The following is an 18,963-nucleotide window of genomic DNA, read 5'->3' as shown; positions in this document are numbered from 1 at the left end:
TTTTCACAAACTGTTTTTCATTTAGACACTTCAGCTCAGGAATAAACAATGCCATTTATTAACCATTTCCATAAATTGCATAACCATTACAATATAAAAAATATTATACTATATTATAAAATATTATTATACTTCATATGGTTATTATACTGAATACAGAATGCTTTGCAGAGGAAAGTGTTACTTAAGGACAGGAGAAGATCCAGTTCTACTAGCTAAACTAGTTTTCTATTTGTCAAGGAAGCTTCATAGGTAAACATTATTTTATGTTAATGTGATTCTAGGTAGGCTACCAGTATGTCAAGAACCTAGAACCTTGAGGGTCCACTCCAAACAGACCTGATGAGACATGATGAGTGGTTAATGCTGTAGGAAAGACAGTGTGCTATGTGGGTTTTTTTTTTGTTACTTAATTTCTGTTAATTCGGTTACTTCGGTACAAAAAAATGTACTCCATGAAGAGTTTTTTTCTTTTTCTTTTTTGTGTGTGATGACTTGCCCCAAGCACTGCAGACAACTTGCCCCAAGGTGACATACTGTTAGCTCTACCACAAGTTAGCTTTAGCACAGGAGTCAGGACTTTGGTTTGGGTATCAAAATACACCCTTCCCCCTCCTCTAATCTGTGCAAAAATAATATAAGTGAACATACTTACTCATCAAAGTTGTATTACATAAATAGAGCAGTTTATTTATTTTTTTGTCTTTGGAGTGTTGACCCATTAGACCGGAACAGCATCTGTGTCATTTTAGATTTTAACCACTTTAACCATTATTTTATACAAGAATAGCAGATATACAAGCTCAAAATAGCAGATATACATAGCGCGGCACCGAATGCCGCGCTATGAGTTTGTAGATCTGCTATTTTCTTTAAATCATCAAATGTCAAACATTTGGTGCCGTCTGGTGCCGTCCCGGGCACTTCCACACTCCAGCAATCTGGAGTAAAAGGACGGAGGTGCGCCGTCTAAAGCGGACTTGAGCCACTAGATGCTGTGTTTAGCGTTGCGAAGTCCGCTTCAGCTGACTCAGCGCTGTTCGAGTTATGTCCCGATAGGCAGTGTTGATTTTAACAGTACATTTTGATTCAGTTTTAGTCATAGTCTTTTGAATAAAATTCTGTTTAGTTTTAGTCATATTTTAGTCATCTGCAATGTTTCACTTTTAATCTAGTTTTAGTCGACTAAATATCATAAGATTATAGTCTACTAAATCTACAGTGGATTTAGTCAACTAAAATGTATTTTGCCTGTGCCTTGATGTTCATGTCTACCGCAGGTGTTTCAACTGTCTTAGTTCCTATACAGTATGAAGAGTGTTTGTACAGTGTGGTCTTAGTCCTATGAAATGTGTTTATGAAGAGTGGTCTCAGTCCTTGGTCCTGGTAGTTTCTCAAACATTTCCCTCATATCATTGCCACTGTTATTTCAAAATATTCCCACATTTGGGAAAGGACATTGATTGGATATGACGGAATGTTGATAATCCATACAAGGATCTTATGTCTGATGAAACTGTACATTTTAGGTGACAGCAATAGGATCGATGTGGCAAAGGAGAGGAGTTATGAAGTAAGTGCCTCCTGCTTTACCTTATTCCACCTCTAATCATGCAAATATAATCTGTTGCTACCGAAGAAAGAGGTACTGTATATTGACATAGCAGAGGGGTGTGTGAGGCCTTGTCTGTTTGGAGGTAGTCCAACATTGTCAACATGTTGCACAACATCATAACTTGCTTTCATCCACTCAATGTGATATCTTAGTCCAACTTGTTTTTTTCATAGTTTAAAAAATTGCATATATAAAGCTCACAATGTGACGTGAAGCCATGCATTGTGTGCTTGTAGATGGGTTATTTATTTTCATTATTCTTTGTACGAGAAGTATAGGGCTTAAGTTTTTAACATGTCTGAAAAAACACAAGTGTTTGCGTGCTTGTGTGCCTTGCATGCACGCACGTATGGGGGGGGGGGGGGGGGGTTCTTAGCGTTTATCAGATATCAGGCTCCAAGGAAAAAGACACACTTCTAATGTAGCAAAAAAAAGATTCATATTATTTTCATGTGATTATATACTATTCCCCATATGAATAGACACATTTGTATGTGTCGGCATATGAGTGAGACGAGAATGAAAGTGACAGTTTCATGGTTTGACCGGTTCACCGGTTCAGGTTGCCCTGCCACCTGCCTGCTCGCCTCTCATTGGAGATGAATTACTAGGCGTGTCATTGCTTCCCATGTTTACACATCACAGAGCTGCATTTCTCCTCACACTGAGGGATACAACATCATGGAAAAGAAGATTGAGAGTGAGTTTGATGGGCTCATGCAGGGAGAGGAGAATGAGAAGTCTTCCAAGGGCAGCCTAATCGATGGTGTGAAGAAGAGGATAGATTATGTCCTGGTCTACGAGAAGGAAAAGAAGAAGACGGTGCAAAAACTTGTGGTACAGTAGCTGCCATAGAATTTAAACAGTAAATAAATAAACAGTGTTTCAAGAGCTATTTAGGGTGCTTCTTTATCAAGGGAGACAAACACGGATGATGATTCATGAAAACAAAACCTCAACTTTGCGGCTGGGGTGAAAGTGGATTGATTTTTTTTTTCTCGTATGTTTTACTACCCCGCCATCATAAATGTATTGTGTTCCCCCTCCTGCATCCCTGCACACACCCATTACATTTTCATTTGATTTTAAGTGCTTGGAGCCCCATTGCTGATGTTACATAATGTTATATTTATGCCTATATTTACCCTGCAGGCTTAACAGAATGTTCATACTGTAGATTCATACTGTATTATCTCAGCAGGGCAGTAATTGATTCATACCTTTCAGAGACAATGTTGCAGCATTCAGACCAAGGAATCAGTGGAGATGGAGTGGAAGACGGCGACCTTTTTAAACAAGGTGATAAAGATTCACAGGGGCACTTTTGTAAACTTCCTTCAGTGAGCGCATATTTTATCACAATTGCCAGGTGTAATTACAATTACCCCACAGCTGCAACACATCTACAGCCATGATGTTGTTTATTTAATATAAATAAATATAGAAAAATAAAATAAATTATCAAAATCCTTAGCTTTTTGGGACACATTTTGGAATGTCTAGTGATTGACCTGGCCTGGTGGTGATACAGTATGCCCCGCATATCACCACCAGGCCAGGTGGCCTTACCCAGGGCTATGTACTGTAAGTTGTGAATGGCAACCGTCAGAACCAGAGGAAGCTGCGTTTCTATGACATACCGTTCAACTTTTTGCATTTGTGTTACCCTGTATGGTCAGAAGTGAATGCGCTTTTGAAGGTGTGCTCTATAACAAACAATCCCAGTTTGGGTTGATTGGATGTCACATTCATGATATATAGCAGAAATGGGCATGACCTTTATGGGGAGTTGTGTCAAGATCTAAGGAATCCAGGAATAAATGTATTGTGATTGTACAAGCTAGGCCAGAACATGTAATGGGCTGGTATAGCCCACTTTGCAAAAGTGCCAGGTTGTTTTTTGATTCAAAGTGATGACCACTTGGGGACCCATTGCTGATGTTCCATATATGTATATATTTGCAGGCTTGACAGATTTCTAAAACTGTACAAAACTGTATTATCCCAGCACTGAATAGCCACCAGAGACAATGTGCTCTCTTCTCCCTCTCCAGGAAAAGAGACGTATATATGAAGAAAAGCTGAAGAAGTTGGGGATGAAGCTGGAGACCACGGAATCAGTAAGTCCAAGGCAGCCTGCACAAAGTGGCCAGACAGAGTTTTCATGTTCCATTCCGATTGGCTAGCCTATGACTGACTTCCAAAATTCCCAGAATCCTGGCGGAGACCTGCTCTCTAAGGAGCACACTTTTGTAGTTGTTATTTGACTCGGGAATCCGGTTAGATGCTTACGGTGATGAATGTTGTTGATGTATGTTTGTTTAGCCATTATTTGTCATTGTCATACAAATATTGGTTAGGAAACCATGGGCGACAGGGATAGTTGCAGTAAGCCTCCCCCACACGCCCCCATTTCATTGTCATACCCACATTTCAAAATCTTCCTGTGCCCATTAAACATCTTGTTTCAGAAGTAGCCTACAGGATCATTCTAGTAAATAGCAATTGCAACGTTCAGACAATACAGCAGAAAATGTGTTATTTTATTATACTTTGGCTGCATCATTGCTGATCCCATCAAAAAAGTCAAATAATTGCAGATATCAGCCAAACCGATATATCGGTGAGTCTTCTTTTCCTGTGTTGTCAGACTCCCAACATGGCAACATTTCCTTTGTAAAAAAAAAGGCCTACATTCATGTTCAAGTTTTAACATTAACATTATAATTATCTTATCACTAATAATCATTATCATCCCATTTTCCTTCAGAGTGAAGGAAATCTCATGTTTGTGAAAATCCACCTGCCGTGCGAGTGTCTATGCAAATTTGCTGAGGAGCTCCACGTCAAGCTGCCCATCGAGGACCCTTCCAGTATGGACCCTTCCAGCAAGGACCCGTCCAGCGAAGACCTGTGTACCAGTGTGGTGATGTTAGTATGAGTAGGCCTAAAAACACACTTGGTCATGCACTTAGATTTGCTTACTGGAGCAGGTGGGTAAATGCCGAAACCACACACGATTTACTCTTCTTTAGCCAGCTCTTATAAACCTTCTCTTAGCCAGCTCTAATAATAATTTTATTAGAAACTAGAAAAAGTGCTCCTCGGAGCACAGGTTTCCGCCAGGTCAGGTAGGTTATTGTGGGCCAGCAATGTTCGGAATTCGACAATCAGGATGGAATATGAAAAATCGGTGTTTGGAAAAAATGTGTAGGAGTAAGTATTATTTTTTTTACGTATTTGTAAATATTGGCCTCCTGGTGGCGGTATAATAGGGCAATGTTAAAAGGGTGGCATTTGTTCCTCAACGTAGTGCGAATGTGCGTGCAAAGGTTCACCGCAATCGGACGCTGCGTTCATGATTTGCGGCATTTTGTTCAAAACGGGCCACTCCTGCAAACTTTAGATGTCAATCTTAGCCAATCAGGATGGAATATGAAAAATCAAACAGATCTGCCTTGATCACATGACTATAGACATCATGTGTACTGATTTGCGTACAATTTCGATACAATCTGAAGGAGTAATATAAAAAAATATGTTTTACATACGTCGGCCTTCTGGTGGCGCTATAAAAGGCAGATGTGAAAAATGCCGGGCAAAGATTTGTCCTTGGCCTCTAGGGAGTGCACATACACATTTTTACACGGATCGGTGCAGTCATAGGTAAAAACACGAATCAGCCTGTTATAGCACCACCAGGATGCTGATTTGAACATTTTCAAGTGGCATTTCTTCCTCAGCCTAGTGGGAATGTGCGTGCGAAATTTCATGGATATTGCAAGCTGTGTTCATGATTTGAGGCATTTTGTTCAAAACGGAGTACTCCTGCAAACTTTGGAAGCCAATCTTAGCCAAACAGGATGGAATATGAAAAATCTGAAGGTCAGGTTTCGTTTAATGATTATAGAGATACTGTGTAACAATTTGCGTGATTCTTGCACAAATCGGCCTCCTGGTGGCACTATAACAGGTGCATGTGAAACATTTGGGGCATAGGTTCTGCTCTGGCATCCAGGGAGTGTGCTTGCACAGTTTCGCTGCGATGGGGCCTACAGTGCCGGAGATTAGCTGTTCACAGATGGAAGGGGACACACACACACACACACACACACACACACACACACACACACACACACACACACACACACACACACACACACACACACACACACACACACACACACACACACACACACACACACACACACACACACACACACACAGGGTGCAAAACATATAGTCTTGGCCATGCCTTTAGATAAGATAATAGATGCATATAGACTAGAGGATGATGTATCAACCAATGGTTCAATAGATCTCTTAATCTGAGGATTTATAATCTGAGGTATGTGTCAATTGTTCACTGCAGTGCAACTCATCCTTGGCTGACCAGATTAGGGCTGATGTTTTTTTTATAAATTCAACATTACACTGAAAAGTCAAAATAGATTAAGCCGTTCCGTCCCTGTGATGTGACAATAAAGTTGATCCTGATTCCACAGCGCACCTTGGAAAATCAAAGCACTGTGCATCTCACTTTAGAATGAAACGCATGCAGTCAGAACTAGTCAATGTGTTGACTCCAGTCTGAGAACTGCTGACATTCACTTTGAAAGACATAATGAGCATGATTTAACACTGCATGATTTAGCAATTGAACCAATAATCTGTACCTGGGTTACATCTATCCAGCAGGGACCTTCTCGGTGAATGTGCTACTACGCGCACAATGAACGAGAAGCCTGTCACCGTCCCCTTCAAGAATGCCCTGAAGGATTCTCACTTCAAAATCAACCAAGAGGACCCTGATAAGACCTTCACATCATCCATGAGGATCAGGATGGTAAAGTCTACTTAATGTTATCTCTTTCCCAACTGGTTCAGATCATTTTAGTAGAAAATATCTCACACATTCCTCCAAGTAAAATTACTTTTAAAGTATAAAAATACTTTATTTGTACTGTACTATAAGTAATTTTACTTGTGTAGCAGGGCTATGTAAAGCAATGACTACGCCACCCACACATATAGGAGTGCGGGATCCTTTAAACACATTAACCATATACTGTATATATATAGATATATAGGACTGAACAAGGTAAGGTTCCCCAGAAAGGTACGGGTTCAGAACATAGACTGTAAAAAAATGAATGGACAAAGCCACTCCCCTGCTTTCTACAGACCGAAAATGAAGCCGATTGTTCCAAGACTGTGGGTCCGCCATCTTTCAATATCGCGTCATATTGCGTCATATCCTGCAGAATGCGACCAGACCATTATTGGTTGGGTAGCTTGTCAATCAAGAGCGGGGCGGGGAATGAATGCTATTGGTTGTGTAGCTTGTCAATCAAATCATCCCGCCCCTCCTAGAGAATAGCCTACTTTATCGTCAATTTTAAAATAAATGGAACCATAATTTAGCAAAACGCATATCCTGATGATTGAAAGGAGACTTTAAACTAGCGACTGGAAGCATATAGAATTTATGACAATTTTTATTACGGTAAGAAAATCTAGTCTAAAGTTTGTCAAAAAACCCATTCACTTGCGTTAAAATAAATTCTTTCTGACACCGCAGGTCGGCGCAGGGTAAAACAGCGCCACTCTGGCCATTTATAAGCTTCCGTGTCGGCCTCATCGTAAATATCCAAGGCTGATGTATCAAATGTGTCAAGTTTATTCAAACCGTTGGTATAAAAAATAGTCAGGTTAAAATACAGAAAGGAAGAAAGCGGTTAGTATTACTGGGAGTTCTGTAAAGGGACTAAACCCTAGAGGCAAAGGGGCAATAAGGGTAAGGGCTTCGGGGCCTACTTGGGCCTCTAAACTAAATATACAGAAATTAAACAAATCAAATCCAAATAATGGAAAACCAAAAGCAAATAAAGTAAATAAGCAAATCAAAACAAAATACAAATACGCAAAATCAAACTCATGCAATGCTACTTAATGGCCCAGTATAGCTCTGTCCTCAGTCAACTCTATTGCACACAGTCTAATAGCAAATACTAAATAGTATATATGGCACGGTGGGGAAAACAGTGATGGTTAGTTCAGCTCCTACAAAAAAAATCAAATAATAAAGCATTAGACCAACCCTCCAACAATTCATCCCAGACATTAGGCCCCTATAGCAAGATGACAAAATACAGCAAAATAACAAACATAGCCAATGAGTCAATATATGCCGGTTACATGTCGCCTTTCCGACATGTCGCCTTTCCGACGTTAACGAACCCTATACCTAACTCTAACCGCACGCGGAAGCCACTAGTCGGAGTGGCGAGATGTCGGAATGGAAGGCGGTTACCATATATGCCCATGGCTCCCATTGATATAGGCCTGCACAGCCACAGGGTACTGCTGCTCAAAGGACCTGGAGGCTTCTGGAAATACAGATACATATTAGTAGTATAATTAACAACAGGCCTAATATTGTCAGCCTATCTAAACTCTTATACAGTATATATACTATTGCTACAATGAGTTATAAAAAGCTTGTCATTTGTTTCAGATTGTCTTACCGAGAATTAGTCTTTACCCCTCATGCCTCCAGGTCTCTCTCACAAACACTCAAGCCAGGCTTCTGGCTAGACAGGAGGCCCACAAGCACTGGCCTTAAAGGGCCAGTGCTACACTTGGATGAAACTAGTGAATTATTTCTGAACTTAAACTGGTGCTTAACCTATAGAGCACCAAAGTCTGACTTAATTTACGCATCCTACCTCACTTGGGTCCCATTCAGAATTCTCATAGACTTGTTTAATATTGTGTAAAAAAAATAAACAAATGAGCCCGGCGGTTTGACTCATATGGGTATGAATCATCAAGAGTGTGCCTCCAAAAACACTTTCACTTCTGCCCATAAGGCCATAAGGGTCACCACAAATGCGAAAAGTGACATTGTATGTCATAGAAATGCTGCGCCCTCCCCCAGCTTCCTTCAGTCCTGACAGCTGCAACCCACAGTGTACACAGCCCTGGCAATCCAGCCTGCCGGGGATATGCACTCTGCGACGTGTTTTAAACAACACTGCAAAACGTATTTCTTTTCATGTGCTGTAGGCGTACTACATCCTCAGCACTGTCATTGCAAAGGACGATGCAGGGTTCAACATCACAAAGTTGCTGGCTGATGGAGTGTACAAGGCTGCCTATCCTCTTCATGATGTGAGTGGATCATGTTTCACTCAGTTAGACACGCATCACTTTATTATTATTAATTACAGTGTCATTGTTTGTGGCCGTCAAGTGAGTTAACACCTCCACCAGTGGATCTCTCAAGCAGATATGATATCCAATCCCTCCTGAGCCTCAGCCATACTCTCTGAATTTATTATAGATCACCTCCATCTTAAAGGTGTTACTGGTATTGCTTGCATGTGAAATGTGTGTGTTTAGTGTTTTCTATCCCCCCCATACCCACTCAGTGTAGCCTCAACAACAAGTCAGAAGAAGGAGAGAGGTTTCAACTCTACCAAAAATGGGTTCACCCCCGCAGCTTCTTCAAGACACAACCACTTCATGACATTAGGTAACTGGTCTCTTGTCCCACAGAAGCTCCATTAACACTAGAACCTACCAATGGCATGTTTCTGCTAACCAATTTTAAAGCAATTCATGACCACTGAGGTCAGCACTACTGGACGATAGTCATTCAGACTGACTGGAGAGGTGTTCTTTGGCATGGGGACAATGGTGGAACCATTGAAGCATGTGGGGAGTGGGGACCACGATGGAAATGCCATTGCTATGCATAGACAGTAGGCATTATCCAGTACAGAGGGAGAAAATGATTATTTTAATGCTGTTCACAGGGAGTATTATGGGGAGAAGATTGGCATATATTTTGCCTGGTTGGGATTCTACACAGGTATGCTGGCCTTCCCTGCAATCGTGGGCCTTGGCTGTTTCATTTATGGGCTCACGACTCTGCAAACAACCACCTGGAGGTACAGTATGAATCTGAACAGTATGAACAGTATGAACAGTATTTCACATTACGATTTCAGAATTGTTTAACGATAACCCATGATAATATCACATAACATTAGTTATATAAATTAATGTTGTTAAATCAACCTTTTATCCGTTATGTACAATAACATACCTCATTAGTAGCTTGCTGTAAACAATGGTAGCGATGGCATGACTTTATTTCATTCTGTTCATTGTGTATTAATGTGTAACCTCTCTTTCTTGTGATTGGACAGTGTGTAACCGTTCTCCTCTTTTATTGGACAGTAAAGAGGTGTGTGACCCAGAGATAGGTGGGGCTATAGTGATGTGCCCACAATGTGACAGGGAGTGTCCCTACTGGAGGTTAAACAGCACGTGTGAAGCTTCTAAAGTGAGTGAAACAGTCCTTAAAGTACTTTTCATGATGATTCATAAATAAATAAATACATGCTATACTGTATGTATGTATGTATGTATGTATGTATGTATGTATGTATGTATGTATGTATGTATGTATGTATGTATGTATGTATGTATGTATGTATGTATGTATGTATGTATCTTGGGGTTCTTTATGAAACTGTCCTATTTAAATGTGATGCACTACACAAGGTTTCCAGTATCGCTGCTATGAATGTGTTTCAAACTCATGCACATCTAGGGACAGAATGTAAATAACTGTTATTTATTTATTTTCCCAGACACTTTGTATATTTGACAACTTTGGAACCCTTGTGTTTGCTGTGTTCATGTCAGTCTGGGGTGAGACACTCAATATCCTTCATGTCCTTTCCTAATTTTTTTCCCAATTTCAAAATGTTTCCATTTATGTATAAAGACACAGACTAAAAACTGCTCTCAAATCTTGTGATTACACAAGAGTCAAACGAGTCATCATTTTCCTTCTTGTTTTATTTCCTTTGGTAGGGTGACATAATCTCTAACTGTGGAGGTATACTTTATGTCAGCGATTCTCAAGCTGTGGGTCCCCAAATATTTGGCCTCACAAAACTAAATAATACAACTCACCACTCCTGATACAAAGCCACAGATTATTAATCATTGAAGCATACAGATGTAATTTATTTTAGTACTTACTAATGGTCTCTCCCAGACTGGTTTAATCCTGTCTTTCTTTTTCCTTGCTTTAGTGATGTTGTTCCTGAAGATGTGGAAGCGGTACCAGGCGACGCTGAAATACAAGTGGGATACCACCGAGTTCAGGGAGCAGGAAGAGCCAGTTCGTCACGAATACTTGGACAAGTGTAAGCAGTTTGTTTACAGGACCAACCCTGTCACATTGGTAGGTTGCATGATCAAAACAACACATACAAATAGTGTAAGATTCTATTGGTAATTTGGTTGCAGCAGTGTGAAAAAACACATCAAAATGCAAAATTCATGAACAGCAACAGATACAAGATACAGCAACAGAACAAAGCATGTCTTCAACATTCTGAGTTGGTGACCCAGCCTGGTGGAGATATGCGCTTTCTAACGCTTTTTTGTTGTTGTTGAACTTTTCTTGTTTAAGGCAATGTTATCCAAGCAGAGAACTTTCATGTAATTGTATTGTATTGTTTCAGGTGAAAGAAAATGTGCCTTATACAGTCTGTGGACGACTTGTTCGGCTTACCGTAGGAATAGTGGGCGTCCTGTTTGGGGTAAGGCTGATATGGTACTCCTATTTATCATTTAAATTGTATATATAATAGTATGTTATATTTAATTACCGTACTATTCTCTTCAACCAGTCGACACCTGGATCGGCTGCAGATAATGAAGCTCCTTCTACTAACACTATACTATAATAACACAGCATCACCCATCATTTCCTCTTCTGTCTTGCTACCCAAGCTGCTGATGATCTTGGCCATGGTAGTGGCTATCTATGTATATCGTCTGGCCGTGTTCATCACCCTCTCGGATCAGTGGCACAGCGGCTCCAAGTCCACTTTGTTAAAGTACTTGACACCACAGACGTTCACCTCGGTCACCGCTTCAATCATCAACTTCATCGCCATCGCAATCCTCAACAACGTGTACAGGAAGTTGGCTGTGTCGATCACAGAATTTGGTGAGGCATTGCCTTAAATGTTGATTCAAGGATTCCAGTTCAAGGCTTCTTTGTTCTTTCTTTTGCACAACACATAGTAAAACATAGCATGATATAGCCTACCCAATGTACCCATAATAAACAACATACAGACAGACATATACAAGACACGTGCAGAATTGTCACACCCTGTTTCACTGATCTGACACCTGAAAACAGAGATCCCACGGACCAAGACGGATTATGAGAACAGTCTGACCATGAAGATATTCTTGCTTCAGTGTGTGAACAGCTACTCTGCCTGTTTCTACATCGCTTTCATCAAGGGGAAGGCGGTTGGCTACCCAGGAGAGCCTGTTTATATCCTCGAACATTTCAGAAAGGAGGAGGTACAGTTTGTCATTTCTCCATTTCGTCCATCAGTCTATTTGTTTTGTGGTGCTCCTGATGAATGGATGAAGGTTGTCTAGAATCAGACCCTGTAGCGTGAGGGATTAACTCCTCCTGGTGGACAGATGTTGTAGTACAAGTGTACAGATACATAAGATTATAAATATTTTTTTGTTCAGCTCCTTGGACATTGTAGCAGCATCAAACAATATAATAATAATTTAAAACTAGAAATGTGCACTCCTCAGAGCGCACGTCTCTGTCAGGCCAGGTTGTCAACCCAGGCTTACCCTGCGTCAATCATCGGGTCTTTCTTTCTTTCTTTCTTTCTTTCTTTCTTTCTTTCTTTCAACACATGTCTATTGAGATAAATGTATATTGGTTGCAGCAACTTTGCCGTGTATCTTGGTGTTGCAGTGTGGCCCTCAGGGCTGTATGATGGAGTTGACCATCCAGCTGGCTGTCATCTTGAGTGGGAACGCCATCTTGAAAAACATCCAGGAGGTCTTGACATCAAATGCTGCTTTTGTCAGGTAATTAATTACTAATGTATGAAGTGTCATTAGCCAACAGCCTGCAGGGAGAAGCTTTAATGAATCCCTTTCATTTTCACAAATTGTTGAAGTGATAACATTTTAGTACAATCTTTTCTCATATTCTATCCATTCTCCTGTACTATGTATTATGGTCTGTTCTGCTCGTCCATAGGTTGGTGAAGAACTTGAGACTTCGCTGTTGTATGTGTCATACCAGTGTGGAGAAGACACGTTGGGAACAAGACTACCAGCTGCTGAAACACAATGAACTGGAAATGTTCTACGAATACCTGGAGATGGGTAAAGTGATGGATTTTGTATGTGCGTGCGTGTCTGTGTGTGCGTGCGTGTGTGCGTCTGTGTGGGTGTGCGTGTGGGTGTCAGTGCGTGTGTGCGTGCAAGTGTCTGTGTGTGTGTTTGCGTGCATGCCCGCATGCCTGTGTGTGTGCGTGCGTGCGTGCATCTTATACACAGAAAGCATTGACTGATCACACATCTCATCTCCTATAGTGATCCAGTATGGCTTTGTGACTCTGTTCGCTGTCTCCTTCCCCTTGGCTCCGGTCCTGGCTCTGATTAACAACCTGGTGGAGATCCGGATCGACGCCTGGAAGATCACCACCCAGTGCCGCCGCATGGCACCAGAGAAGGCCCAGGACATTGGAGCCTGGCTGCCCATCCTGCAGGGTATCGCCATATTTGCTGTGGTAACAAATGTGAGTGTTGACTCACCCAGCTCACATTTTTGTTGTAATCCATCTATTTACAGTATCCTGGTCTTCACTAGGAAGTTAGCCCTCACATTTAGCCTTCTAGTTATTCACTTTTTTGTAAGTGTCCCAGTTTATCTGTTCACCTGTTCACCACTTTATCTAAACCCCTCCCCATGCGGTGCCCCAGTAGCGCCCGCTGCTCCTAATACTTAGGATGGGTTAAATGCAGAATAAACATTTCACCGTATGTGCAAATATACAGTGACAAATGCCCCAATGGAGTGGGGATCAAATAATTAACAACCATATAATCACCATGTCACTCAGTTCAAGTTAGAGACGTCTTCCCCCCCCCCCCCCTCTGCTCTCTGCTTCCTGTCTCTTTACATTTTAGATTGTGTGGGCTTACCAATAGCCGAGTGGTTAGTGCCTTTTGCTGCATGTCACTTCCAGAGTCTCTCTCCCCGTTTCTCTCTCCACTAGAGCAATACATGCAGAAAAGCCTGAAAAAACTATAGATTGAAATTCATGTTTTATGACTGTCATTCGACAAAAACCTAAAAATGGGTCCCATGCACATTGCGTTGACAATTTTTTTCCATTGAAAACAGGATATTTTTGTGATTCATCAAAGTATGAATCCATGTTCATGGTCCACATTTAGTCTCATGGATTCTATCTCCTTCTCACTCAGGTGATGATCATGGCCTTCACGTCAGACATGATCCCTCGCCTGGTTTACTACTGGTCTTTCTCTGTCTACCCGTATGGAGACAGTAGCAACCCCACCATGGAGGGATACATCAATAAAACCTTGTCTGTGTTCAACATAGAAGACTTCACCAATCAGAGCAAACCAAGAGAAGCAAACACACCAGACTGGTTCTCCAACAGCACCACCTGCAGGTACAGTATGCAACGTAACATAATCCTGTCTCATTCAAGCTCTGTGGGTTGAAACTGAAGAGGTGAAGGGTACAGCCTGACACTGACCATGTATCATATTCACTGTTGATATTCTGCACATAATCCATTCATATATCCATTGGTGATATGTACTGTACTGTCCATTCATGGGCGAATCTTTGAATGTTCTCTTTTTTTTTTAGTAGGTAATATCTTTTTACCCCCGTTTACTCCCCAATTTAGTGGTTGTGCCAATTAATTCCTCCCCACACACATTTCTGTGTTGTCACTGCTGTCGTATCCTACTGACTCACCTGCCAGTAAGGAGCCCCCACCGGGAGGACGTAGAGCCTTCGCGCTACTCCTCGCGCCCAACACTCCCTGCTGACAGGTGCCACCCCAGCCCCATAGGGTTACATGCAATGACCAATATCACCCTCCCCTCCCGGCTTCTCTCCCCCGAACACGGGCCAATTGTGTTCACATAGACGCCCGACGAAGCCGGATGCACCACGCTGGATTCGAACCCACAACCTCTATGGTGGTGAGCAGGGACTTTCCCACTGCGCCACCCGAGCGCCTCTGTATATATTTATTGAGAGAATATATGTTAATATGTTTGTTAACTCAGTCAGTTCAAGTGCAGATGTCTCATGTTAGACTCTAAGTCTATTTATTTGATCTTTATTCGGCCAAAGGCCAAAGATTATGTTTTCTCCCCTGTCCGTCAGTCTGTGTGTGTGTGTGTGTGTGTGTGTGTGTGTGTGTGTGTGTGTGTGTGTGTGTGTGTGTGTGTGTGTGTGTGTGTGTGTGTGTGTGTGTGTGTGTGTGTGTGTGTGTGTGTGTGTGTGTGAACCGCTAGTCTCTGGCACCACTGGACAAATTTGCAGAAACACTCCCAGTAGGCCAAAACTGCCACCCCCCCTCTTTCAAAATTCGGCTTCATGGTGGCACTATAGGGGGTCACTTCATGTTCTATCCTATAACTCTTTAGTAGGTAGTACAATCAAAAAAATGTTTTATGACGCAACTCCCCGTATAGGCCTAACCCATTTGTGCCTGACTAGATGTTCCGCCATTTCTTGTTTTCTTCGAAACACACTTTTTCAAATACTCACACAAATCTCTACCCCCGTCAGGTATCGAGGTTCCCGCTATCCACCAGGACACCCCTTACAGTATGAGTACAATGACTACTACTGGCTTGTCCTCACCGCCAGATTGACTGTTGTTGTTGTTGTAGAGGTGAGTAAAGAACACCACAAGACAGTGTCTTGCACCTGGCACAATTTACCACAAAGTGGCACAAAGTGTGATTGCTGGTTTCCAACTAAAGTTGTCATTTTCACACCCAGCGCCATGTTGTTTATTTAAGGTTTATGTTTTGGCCTAAAACTATTGTAGGTCATACAATAAAATGTTGGGCCTTGCCCATTTCCAACTAAATAGAACACTTTTGCTACAACTAGATTTTCTCTGGAGTCATGTGGTAAACATGAATCGGTCAGATATCCCATATCAATTCCCCATTGCAATTGCCAGTGATTGGCATCCAAATTTGTGGGAGGGGAATCTTTTACCAAAAATACCTAAAATCTTGAATGCAGCGTCGGGTCTACCCCAAATTTGAATCCCACATTGAGGGGACTCTAAACAACGTAGAGCCAAACATGATTTTACTTCCACCCATTGGGACACCACAAATGCTACAAAAGGCACTGTTTGTTGCAGAAACATGATTTTTCTTCCAATTAGGTTCAAAGGGTCTTGTGAGTCATGTCACAATAACTGTTAACCGAGTTAGAGTCTTAATACTCCATACGTTTGCTTGTACTGTAACTGCCTTCACCATTCTGTCTGCGGGGACTAATTCTTACAAAGAAAATGCTATATATCATAACAACCAATTATACCCAAATGTAACTTGTATATTGAATGGATGCTATAGAGTGCACCTCCTAAAGCAGTTTCACTTCTGCCCATATTTACTCCCACTACTTCCTCGTGTCCTGACGGCTGCACCTCACGACTGACACAACCCTGGGTAGGCAACCCTGCCTGGCGGATAGCAATGCTACAATTAATTAGAGAATTACATTATTGTACACATTTTTGTATATCGTATTATATCTGTCGGGCCGCCCGTCTAATGGCACCGTCTATTCCCTTTACAGCAAATCTTGTACTTTGCTAAATCGTTCCTGTCCTACGCAATCTCAGACGTGCCCGAGGCCGTCAGGGTGCAGATCAAACGAGAGCAACACCGGATTGAGCTGGCCTTCAAGGCCCTTGACGAGAAGGACAAGGAAGATAAAGTAAGTAATGTACTAAATTCAGTATATGAGAACTGCCGATAGTCTCTTTGGAAAGCAGAATGAGCGTGTAGATGCTACACACTACACTTATTTGCTTTTACGCTTCACATACGCATTATTAATGTAACTTAGATAGCATAAAAAAATCACACCCTGTGTGAAGGAAGCGGCGCCTTTGATGAGCCCCGTGCTGTGTTGTCATCAATATTTGTTTGATGACAACACACTTTATAGCCCAGCCAATCAGAAAACAGCAGACGGACACGCACGGACACGGACAAAGTCAGATATAGAGCGGCTAGCGCCGCTAAAAATAAATGTAACTTCTCCTTGGAGTCAGGGAACCAGAAGACAGAAGGTCCTTGTCTTTCTCCACAGGTGTCAGAATTGACGCAGGGCAGTGAGCAAGGCACACAGGAGACGAAGGAGTCAGGGAACCAGAAGACAGAAAGTCGGGCCATGAAAGAGCAGGTTCAGGTAACTTATAGCATGTTATGTAGACAGATGTCAGGTCATTGTTGACCTGTTATCCTATAGTGTGTATAGTTTCAATGTACAGGCTGATAGGTTCTTGGTTTACTTTTGTATTAGTTCATTATTAGATCTCAATGTGTCAGGACAAAAATACAAACAAGATAACATGTACAGTTTCCAAAAATGTTTCATGTGATGTCTTTGTAACATTTTACTTGACGATTGATATTATACTTAATAATTGTGAATAACGATTTAACTGTGATTTTGGCATTGAACATTGGAACATACATACATTCTGTTTGCTTTTTAGGCGTTGTAAACAAAAGCTGCACAGGGCAAATATGACAAATAACTTAAATGTACACAGAAATGACTGATGATCTGGAGCATCCAGCTTTAGAGGCACCCTGAAAAAAAGTGCATAAACGCAAGGCAACCTGCATTTGCAAAAACAGCCAACAAAACGCTTCATTCACATGGACATCAGTTTCCACACCCACAGAGGTTAAAACCGATGTGTCCGATGTGATCGGCCCCTTAAGCTAACAACACGTTGCGGCGCAGCGCGTGTTCTTGTCAGTAAGCGATCGTGCATTGGAGTATAAATGAAGGTTACCTTTTGTCTTTCTCTACAGGTGTCTGCGCTGATAGAGGGCAGGGAGCGAGCCACACAGGAGGAGAAGGAGACAGAGAACCAGAAGGCAGAAAGTACGTGTCTTTCTCCACAGGTGTCAGAATTGAGGCAGGGCAGTGAACAAGACACACAGGAGGTGAAGGAGATGGAGTCAGGGAACCAGAAGACAGAAGGTCAGGCCATCAAAGAGCAGGCTCAGGAGGACAGTCTGAAGAAAAAGCATCCTCCCACAGCTGGTCCCACACATCGATTTGCACCGGCTGGCCACAGAAACTGAGCTCGACATTCTGGGTGTCACAACTCCATCTGGGCAGCAACTGGCTGAGGGGAGTGAGGTAAGAGGGCCAGTAAACTCACCACGAGAGCCGAGCAACTGCCTTCAAGCTACTGTACAGGACATCAGTGTCATGGAGTACGCCTCACTCAGCTGGATGAGCGCTCCACTTACACATCTTGGCCTACTTGACAGCATCCAAAAGAAGGCCTAACTGGAGTGTACCAGGATAGATACTACCAGTACAAAACTCTCCATCCCCAGCCCTATCCATATGTAACCTGGTTTAGCTTTTAGTGTATGTTATGCCTTATTCCCCCTGTAGTATGTGTGGGTGTGTTTGTGTCACTGACACCAATTGATGTGATTTATTGTGTTGTTGAGTGCAGGTGTGAGACTTGGTGCATCAGGATTGGTGAGCCAATCTGATGCAGTCCAATCATGGTCTGGGTGTGCTTTTAAAAGATTTGTTTTGCACAGGCAAGCAGAATGATCCAGCATGACCTGGTATCTTCTTTAATATGATTTTAATCACTGGTAACATGCTGAAGTACATGAATGGAGTGGGGGGGGGGGGTCAATAATGTGACTATTATGTATATTGTGAGTTGGGACTTTCTGTTTTAGCCCGCGGACCCCCATTTGAAAAGATACGCCAGGGACCCCCATAAGAGAAGATGTCTACGGCTCTAGCAGTGATTCTCAACCATTTTATTTTCAAGGACCCGCAGTTTGATATGCATTAGGCTACGGACCCCCATTTAATGGCATTTCTATCTCTGGGACCCCAATTTATATTGTAAAATCAATGTTAATGTATGCCAAATGGACCCTAACGGGTCCATTTGGTTCCTATTCCTAGGGTTAGGAGTGTGTGCTGCTATTTGCAGTGCAGTGAAACTAGTTATAAGAGCTCACCAAACTAACTACTAGTAATAGGAAAAGTCCTCTGTGTGCTGTGTATTAACTTCTTTACTTTTCTTTACTGCTGCATACAATTTAGTGTATGGTATCTTGAGGATGATTGGAACTCATTTATGTGCTGTAATGTGGCCTAAATTGTAACTGTAAATACATTGTCAGTC

At 42.0% G+C, this 18,963-nt stretch overlaps 1 protein-coding gene across 1 annotated transcript; it reads left to right on the top strand.

Annotated features, from left to right (window-relative positions):
- Window positions 1-2,296: 2,296 nt before the first annotated feature.
- LOC311041541 (anoctamin-6-like) lies at window positions 2,297-18,963 on the top strand (the record flags this gene model as incomplete). The annotated part of the gene is made up of 22 exons (XM_084051954.1): window positions 2,297-2,452; window positions 2,843-2,914; window positions 3,670-3,735; window positions 4,386-4,546; window positions 6,311-6,461; window positions 8,684-8,788; window positions 9,049-9,152; window positions 9,436-9,570; window positions 9,863-9,968; window positions 10,279-10,339; window positions 10,729-10,880; window positions 11,164-11,241; window positions 11,435-11,654; window positions 11,853-12,022; window positions 12,441-12,556; window positions 12,732-12,859; window positions 13,070-13,275; window positions 13,967-14,178; window positions 15,318-15,423; window positions 16,353-16,493; window positions 16,872-16,970; window positions 17,606-18,963. 22 exons carry the CDS (start codon window positions 2,297-2,299, stop codon window positions 17,879-17,881), a joined length of 3,021 nt encoding a protein of 1,006 aa, XP_083908080.1. The 3' UTR covers window positions 17,882-18,963.

The sequence above is a fragment of the Gymnoscopelus microlampas genome (genome assembly GCF_963454915.1).
Source record: "Gymnoscopelus microlampas genome assembly, chromosome: 3".
Lineage (NCBI taxonomy): Eukaryota > Metazoa > Chordata > Actinopteri > Myctophiformes > Myctophidae > Gymnoscopelus > Gymnoscopelus microlampas.
The sequence above is the reverse complement of the archived record's forward strand: the minus strand, read 5'-3'. Positions and strand labels throughout refer to the sequence as shown.